We start from the raw sequence: 9,267 nt of genomic DNA, 5'->3' as shown, positions 1-9,267 counted from the left end.
CGCAGGGTGCGCTGGGAGGAGGCCCTGCTCAGCTCCGCAATCGAACAACAACTTTGGGCCGTCCAGCGAGCCGAGGAAGCCGCCCGAGCCCAAGGGCTCGCGGCCGATGCCTAGGCCGAGGTTGGGGCCTACCCCAATCAAGTTCGCTGGACTTTATAAATAAAGTTATTTCTATCTATCTATCTATCTATCTATCTATCTATCTATCTATCTATCTATCTATCTATCTATCTATCTATCTATCTATCTATCTATCTATCTATCTATCTATCTATCTATCTATCTATCTATCTATCTATCTATCTATCTATCTATCTATCTGTCTGTCTGTCTGTCTGTCTGTCACTCACTCACTCACTCACTCACTCACTCACTCACTCACTCACTCACTCACTTTTTTCTATCTTCCTGTCTTTCTTGTTATGATTCTTTTGATTAGGTACCTTTACACAGTAGCGTTCGATCGCAGAGCATGACGGCGCCTTCGCCTACATACCGCTGCCAATAAAGCTCCCTCCGAAAGTTCAAATTCTTCGCCACCGGCAACTCACGGTCGCGCGTAAGACATAGCTGCTGTCCGCCTACATTTATTTGTCACTCTCGGTAGTCTCTTTGCAGCAACTCGAGAGGCAGAGACAAAAACAAGCGAACAAAAACGAAACGAAGCGTACAAGCTCGCAGTCACACGCGCGGCTACATGCCTTTCCCGAAGCCCGGCGCGCACAATGAAGCAACCCCTAGTGAGAGCGCGATGAAGTCATTGGCTCCCGTGGCTTATATGCAATTCAAATTGGCCCCTGCGCTCTATGCTCCAGTAAGAATGTTACGCCCCAAAGGAGCGGGCGCCAGTACGGTTTCGTAACGCCCAAGAACAAGAGAAGAGCCTCGGCGCACTCCCTCTCGTGTCTTATATCGCGTGTTCCTGCGGGTCTGCCGGGGCTAATGGAAGCGCTGTGGGAAGGAGCGGCTGCTTTCTTGGGAGCAACAAAATACGACGCCGATGCTTCGTCGTCGTCGACGAGTGCAGACCGCGACGAATGGTCTGAGCAGTCTAGTCGAGAACGCGGGACACGCTGGAGGCGCTCGCTGGCTGTGTGTATACGCTCACGACGACCTGCGAGCGAGAGGTCGCCGAGAGTGAGACTGCATAACGAACCCGTGTTTCTGTTTTATCGACAGCTGGAAGCGCTCTGCGCGTCGAGGTGGTTTGTTCGTACCTTTGTTGGTCGTTATTTATGCTTCTCTTTTAATGTCGCTGCGTCATTAGGAGCAGGCGGACACGGGTGTCTTTGTTGTTGCGTTCGTGTAATCCAGGAAAAGAAGCCGGCGAATGACGCTCGGAGTTGTAGGCAAACGTTGTGTTTTCATAGCTGACGAAACAGGCATAAATCGCGAGGTATGCCTTGGTGCACATACATACATACATACATACATACATACATACATACATACATACATACATACATACATACATACATACATACATACATACATACATACATACATACATACATACATACATACATACATACATACATACATACATACATACATACATACATACATACATACATGCAAAAATTATTTAAGCTGATGCGATCAAAGTGTATCAAAGGATATCCCTCGATTCAAGTTCACGTATCGCACACTGCTACGCTTTAACGTTGAGACGCTACGCCAGTGAAGCGCCGAGCTAACCTTCGGCTATAATGAACTGCAACAATTAAGGGTGGCGCTTCGACACGCGAAAAGTCATCAAACTATATCAAAACAAGAATAGCGGCGTTTTGCGCAGTTTGCGTCTTGAATTTCACCGCATCGTACTAATGTTCATTTCATTATGCATATCCGTTGTACTTTGTCTCGTATAATAAACTTGCCTATAGTATCAATATAATCGCTATAGCACAGGTTTTACTCTCGTGTTTTCCACGAACTAGATACCCAGCATGTGTGTCTGTCCAGGTATAGTCAGACCGGCTCAGGCCGGTTTGACTATACCTGGACGCAAGATGAAGCATTCAGCGATAAAACGTGCACACACTGATAACACGTTCGAATAAGAGAGAGAACTACGTACAAATCTTGCACAGTTCTTTACTGAATTTTGATCATGTTACCCACGCATAGAAATAGTTTCGTATGACCTTTGTCTGGGCGTGGCGTTTCATCACTTGAAGCGGCCACTCAGGGCACTTGCCAACAGTTGTGCATTCACCCGAAAGTTACAGGGAGAACGCGCGCTCCTTTCGAATGAAATGTGCGAAACTAATCCAGATTTAACTGTCTTCAATCTAAGAAACTAAGTGTATTCAATGTCACACTACATGTCCCCGATCTGTCAACTTGAAGCATGCCTGTCATTCCGCATTCAATGAAAAGAGAGAGAGTAATCTACTTCATAAATAGCTGCGGCCCTGGGTGGTTAATTCTAAAGCATGCCCTCTATTGCATCAAAGCTTCTGTGGTGTAAGTTCTTATCCGCAAGAGTACGTGTCCACGCAAACGGTTTATGTAACCGCACTAAGCCACAATTCCCGTTGGAAGTAGCGCGGTACCTCTACATATCCTAATACATTTCACTCATCACGGTACCTCTGAGCATGCTGGAAGCTAAACTAACTTCGAAGGTATTGGAGGGAAACAGCGCGAAAGACAAAAGACCAGGCAGAGAAAGACACGTACGACAGCGCCCAAGCCCAACACGCCCAAGCAACCACTTTAGCTTCGAAGGTTAGTATGTATGCGAATGTCAAGTAACCGTAGCGCAAGCGCACACAGTTTTTCTCGATTAGCTTTCTGAGACGCAAGCGGTTATAGAGATGTTGCGCTGTAATGAATTAATATGCCACCGAGCTACTCTGGGCATGGATCAGCTTTCCGTTTTGGACCGGCCTCTTTCGTGGATCTGCTGCCACCGTGCAACATATCGATTATGATTCGCCCGTTGTCTAAAACAAATTAGATTACACGACGCGGCGCGTTCGAAATCTTCGTGAGCGGTGGAGCAGACACCTTTCAAAATGAAGAGCTCCAACCCCACCCTCAACCCCAGAAAAAATATATATAGCAGACCCGTTGTGGCCTAAAGCGAAAGAGATGGCGAAAATAGACAGTTGCCATGGGAAAGGAGAATAGGGGAGGAGGAGATGCACGAAGGGGTGAGGGGGTGGTTGGCTAAAGCCAATACATATACGTGCTCATTGGCCATACCCTTCTCTCATAGCTCTGTCTATGCTCGTCCAGGCCTCGGGTCAGATGACATCGGGGCCCTTTGTTTCAGCGATGCGGGGCCCGCCACGGGCCTTACTCGGCTGCCGACGCCGGCCGTGGCCATGAATGCCAAGTGGTGTGCCCTTCGACGCGAATCAGCAATGAAGACGGCGGCGGGCGTCGCGCCATTTTTAGCGTATTATATAAGCGGCCGAGCGGCCGGTAGCGGCTCCCCCTCCTTCGGACACCCTGCTGCTCGCTTGACCGGGGTCTCCCCGCGCTAGATAGATACATATAACGCGGTGGGGGTCGGTCTGGTCAGCCAGCAGTCGCTGAACAGACGATGCTGCTGCATGTTTTGGACTGACCCTTCCCCACCCCTTCTCTGCCCCTAGTGACATCCCCCCCACCCCCAACTCTGCTTGGGCAGCGGTACGAGCCCCCAGTCGCGCAACGGTTCGCTGGTTCCGCGCGGTGTTCTCCAATATATTCATGTATTTTGGCTTCAAAGCGTTCTTTTTAATGTTCGTCTCGTTGTTCCTTGCACGTTTTTGCTTTGCCTCGATCCGTGTTTTACTTGGTGATTCGCTTCGTGTCTGAGCCCTCGCTCTTCTTTTTTTCCTTTTCGCCACAGCCACTTCTCTTTGTTTTGCTAGGGTTTACGCGGCTTTCGACACGTCGCTTTCGCTTTCTTGTGAAAAGTTATAGCCGCGAGAAGCGGTTTCAAAGAATGCGCACAGCCGCGCGGCGCCGGCCATGTCGTATTGATTTCCCATGTGCGCCCGAAATTTAGGTGGCCGCCTGCATTTGAATACAAATTCTTGGACGCCGCTGAGCCTTGCGTCGCTGAGCGCAAGGGCCCATATCGAGAAAGGTATTGCTGGCCCAACCCCGCGCCCGCCGTTGTTTCCTATCCTGCACCGTGTTGTTTCCTCACTTTTTTGTCTGCGTTCAACTTAACTTCTCTGTCCTCGTTTTCTTTTTTTTTTCGGCTCCTGTTTATTCAGATTTAATGCGGTGGAAGCGAATCCGACCCGCTGTCGGCTGCAGCGGGTGCGAGCTGGAACGAGAAAAGACGCCGCTAGCTTTGATGCGACTTTTGCAGCCTCGAGATTTTTCTGATCTTTCGGTGGCCGTCTCCAGGCACTGTAGAATGGAAGACGGCATTTCTACATAGCGTTGGCTGAAATTTTCAAATGTTTCGGCGGGGAGCTTGACAGGTCTCTTTCGCGCCGAGAGACGGGTGCTTCGGCATGACTCTTCTTGCATGGCTCAGCAGCCAATCGAAGCGCTTTTGTGTAGTCCCTTGTACCGGCTATACCCGCGCATGTAGCTATCAGAAGTGTCTCACGTTGCTGAAGATCGTTGTCGTTGGGTGCTTTCTCCTGTCGTAGGGCTACACCACACTAAAACACGCTTTCCTAAGCGCGAGAGACCTAAGAGTTTCCTAAGAGCTTGAGCTCTTCATGCTCACCCAGAGCACGAGCTCAAGCTCAGCATGCTGTATATAAAGAACAGCGTAGCGATATACGACAAGACGCCGTTAAACTTGAGTGGCTCCGAAGCATGTGGTTGAGCGCACGATTTCTTCTATTCAGTTACTTCGCTCTGTAAGACCAAAAGAGTAAGGAGAAGTGGACGTCCATGTCTCAGCCTTCTAAATTGAAGCTTGAAGCAACGTGTGTCTGGGTGTGCGTGTGGCGAAAGAAGATACTACACTGCCATGAGATCATAAGCTTCAATACCTACCGCAGTGACTCAGCAGTGCTCAATAGCATTACGCTGCGGAGCGCACTGTCAATAAGTTAACTTCCAACCGCGACATTTCGGTGGAGGCGGGGAGCAAAAGGCTCGTTTAATTAATATAATTGTTGGGGTTTTACGTCCTAAAACCACGATGTGATTATGAGAGACGTCGTAGTGGAGGGCTCCGGAAATTTTGACCACCAGGGGTTCTCTAACGTGCACCTAAATCCTAGTACACTGGTCTCAACCCTTTTCGCCTCCATCGAAAATGCGGCCGTCGCGGCCGGGATTCGATCCCGGGACCTTCGGGTCAGCAGTCGAGCAACATAACCACTAACTAGACCACCGTGGCGGTTAAGCAAAAGGCCCATGAGTCATGGCTTGAGGACACGCTAAAGAATCCCATGTTGTCAGAAATAATCCTGAGCCCTCCACTACGACTATCCTCATTCATAACCTATTGCACAGTTTCGTTCGAGGCTTTAAAAATTCCCCACGATTTCGTGAAGCTTCTACACAGTCGTCCTCATAATCAACCCGGAAGCGTGTGTTTGTGCAGGATGGTCGACGTTCACTTTGGAACAACGCTGCGCAAAAAAAAAAAAATGAAACACACTGAAAGAAATGTTTAAACAAGAACACAATATTGGAAAGCGTTTGTATCGTCGTGCGGGTACTTCTTGTCCCTGTCAGATATGTTTGTCAAGAAAAGCTTTTCGTTGCTTTTCTGTTGCCGTTCGTTAACGCTATTGCTTTGGTTGGCCTCAAATTGAATAAGCGGCGCTGTCCGATCGAAATGCATATTTATAAAAGCTCTTTAGATAACACTGCCCCGCGCCGACTTCAGCCAGACGTGAAGCGCTAATTATCAGCGTATTCGCCTTATCTAAGGCCCCCTAGGATTCTTTCATGATTTATATGTAGCCCAACTATCAATATAATCACCTCGGTATTTGTACCAAGCCCTCAAAGAGCAACTGAGCTTTCTCAGACATACCTCTCGCTTCAATGGCGTCAGGCCACGCTTACTTCTTAATTTATGACCACTCTTCCCAACTTTTTTTTGTTGTTGATGTTTGTCATTCACAAGCTATTATATTTCTTTCATTGACTGACTGTCCAGATCGTAGCTTGATTTGAGCTTTATGTGTCTGCTTTCACATTTCGGCGCCATAGGAGAGTATATACTTCAGAATGCGTTGACCAGACATTTCCATTCCTATTCAATTATACCGGTAAACCGATGCTCATTACCTAGAGAGCTAGCTGCCTACCGAACGCACTTCAATCATCCGTGTTCCTTTGGAGACTTCTATTACATGCCGTGGCCGGTCGTATACGGTTGCTTTACCGTAATAACTTGGACCGCTAAGTTCTGAAAGCAACTGCACTTGCGTCTGCATATGTGGTACGCATGTCCAGTAATGACCTCAGATATCGCATTTCAATGCAGTAACGTGCATTCCTAAAGATTCTTTAGAAAGTTGAAGAATGGTATACTTTTCAAAACCGGCTTTACATTACCACATCTCATGCATTCAGAATGCGTGTCTCTGAACCACATGCTTAGGTTTTCCGATGAAGGGACCACGATATTCTATCCTAAGTCAACTACTGACTTAATGAACAAAAATAAAAGTATTCTATACCTTAACATCCTGTTGATTTAGCTCTGTGCTACCGAACCCATAGCGTTTTCTGATTCGCTAAGTTGACCCGCCAAGGTGGTCTAGTGATTATTGAGCTCGACTGCTGACCCGAAGGTCGCGGGATGGAATCCCAGCCGCGGCGGCCGCATTTTCGTTGGAGGCGAAAAGGCTTGAGGCCCGTGTATTTAGATTTAGGTGCACGTTAAAGAACCCCAGGAGGTCGAAATTTCCGAAGCCCTCCACTACGGCGTCCATCGTAATGATATCGTGGTTTTGGGACGTTAAACACCAGCAATTATTGTGATCCGGCAGCTAACTTTGATGCTTTTATATTCTGCTTTAAGTGCGGCAAACAGCATGTAGCCTGAAGTTGCGCTTTTGTACTCTAAAGCGAGCTTTTCTTTTAGTACTTCAAATACTAATTACACTGTAAGGAACACATTTAGTAATTATGTAACTACCAAAGCATTCTCCATGGCGAGAGAGTACCGTAGTGGTTGTTGCTGCTGAGCTGCTCCCTTTCTGTCGTTGTAATTTTGCTTCTTTTGTATAATTGTGATTTCGTTTTTTATTCTTCAAGTGCCTGCTTTACGCTGTCTTATTCATGCAAAATCACTTGCCTTGATAACTTAGATACAGTTGCTTTTTATAAGGTAAATCAAGTGAAAATGTAAAGCTGTTCTTGCTGTATTTTTCATTCGCTTAATATTTGCGTGGTGTGCCTTCCCTGTAAAGCAGTGTGCCTTCCCTGTAAAGTTCTCCTCGAGAGTTTCACAAGGCGTAGTAAACAAATAACTAAATAAATAATCGGACGGAACCGTCTGGGCAATAGAGGGCTAGTATAAAAAAAGTCGCCTATAAAGCGCCGTCTGTCGAAGCACTTATGTGTCATTATAATATTTAAGGTTATGAGCGCGTCTTGTGGATATACAATAACAGCCACATTTCTACCTGCTTGTCAAAAACATTTCCCTTAAAATGAAGAACAATGTCCTAGACTGCGTGTGCTCTCTTTTATTAATTCAATCACAACAAGAAATTCGCAGCAATCGGTTTAAACAGCAACATTTTTTGTAACAGCAAATACATTTATCCTCCGTTTGGTTAGGCACAGCGACGCGGTTGATGCTGGCGTGATAGTGTCACTGTTCCGAAATTTCAAAGAAGAAACTGTTCATTTAAAGTAACCAGTTCCTCACCTGGCATTGCCGCCTTTGTTATTACGAAGATAGGGGGCCCCTACGCGAAAGGCAGAGGTTTCATTGAGGCGTTTGTTAACGCGCCCCCGTTTCACTCGGGGAATGGGACTTCCTTAGCCGCGTTAAACATTGCCTTGGCGAAGGCTTTTTTCGTCACAAACTCGAACACGTTAATCATCTGCAGATAAATCTCTCGTTCCATTATGACGTACCAATGGGGGCGCGCCTGTCGTGATAGCGAGACACTGTCCCACGTGGCGTCGTAGCGAGGCGAGAACTCGACTTTGGCCGGCAGCGACCTCTGGAACGTGACGGTAAGCGGACCCCTGACGCCCTCAAAGGTGCCGTTTATCTTCACGTCGTGCAGTGTCGTGTTCTGGTAGGTCACGTTAGCCACGACGTCGTAACGAAGTTCGGTGGCGAGTGTGCATTCCAAGGTTGTCGGATGTTCTTCGTCGGCGCGGGTCAGCTGGCAGTCGCCGTCGCGACGAATATCTTGGAGGCCGGTTACTTCGAAGAAGACGAACCTCATGTTGGTGCCGTTCAGGTGGTGGCCGTTGACCGGTTGGAAGTTGTGCGCCTTGAGCGGATCGAGTGTCGCCATGCGTTTCGGCAGCTCGAACTCGAGTACTGAGTCGATGTAAGCGTTGGCATCTTCGACGTTGGCGCCTTCGTCTTTGACAGCAACGCCAACGTTGTCGTTGATGCCGACGTCGTCATTGATGTCAAGTCCGTGCACGGATCCTGCGTGTTAGCGGATAAAGATGCATGTATGTCTTGGGGGCAAACTGAGGCTGCTGATGGGAAGAGCACCTCCGCATTCGATTAATAAGTTGCAGGTTTCGGTCACTCCTGGGTGAACGATGAAACAACGAACAACGGAAACAGCATATTAATGACGTCATGTGCACAAGTGGGAGGATACAACATGAATCACTGAAGTCTTGCGCACAAGTAGGACACAACATGAGGATACACAAACGCAAACGCAATCGGATTGATTGATTGATTGATTGATTGATTGATTGATTGATTGATTGATTGATTGATTGATTGATTGATTGATTGATTGATTGATTGATTGATTTCTGCTGGCTACTCTTAGTAATTTGCCCCGAGCGAGTGTCAACGGGTCCTTTTTTATTTCTTCAGATTTTGGCAACAATCAGCTCATTTTCAGGTGATCGCTATAACTCAGCGTCCACTCTGGGAAATATCTACCCGTTAGGCAGAATTAGCGGTTGCGATTGTCTGCCAGATGGTCGTAGACACGGAGTGTTAGGAGTTTTGTCCTGGATTGCTCATCATTATTACCAGCCTTAACATGAAGAACGTATTTTAGAGAGATCTTATATTAAACGTGTCTTGAGCTATAGAACTTTCTACACCCTCAAATTTCCTAATTCCAACTCATGCACCTAGTTTTCTGCCATCCTCGAATGTGCATCATTTTCCTTGGC

At 47.3% G+C, this 9,267-nt stretch overlaps 1 protein-coding gene across 1 annotated transcript; it reads right to left on the bottom strand.

The window, feature by feature from the left end:
• Nucleotides 1-7,823: 7,823 nt before the first annotated feature.
• Nucleotides 7,824-8,482, bottom strand: LOC119394252 (uncharacterized; the record flags this gene model as incomplete). The annotated part of the gene is given in 1 exon segment (XM_037661539.2): nucleotides 7,824-8,482. A coding segment is annotated over 1 exon segment (584 nt), but the record flags the coding sequence as incomplete, so codon positions are not given.
• Nucleotides 8,483-9,267: the final 785 nt, after the last annotated feature.

This window comes from Rhipicephalus sanguineus, chromosome 5 (genome assembly GCF_013339695.2).
Source record: "Rhipicephalus sanguineus isolate Rsan-2018 chromosome 5, BIME_Rsan_1.4, whole genome shotgun sequence".
NCBI classification, from domain to species: domain Eukaryota; kingdom Metazoa; phylum Arthropoda; class Arachnida; order Ixodida; family Ixodidae; genus Rhipicephalus; species Rhipicephalus sanguineus.
The sequence above is the reverse complement of the archived record's forward strand: the minus strand, read 5'-3'. Positions and strand labels throughout refer to the sequence as shown.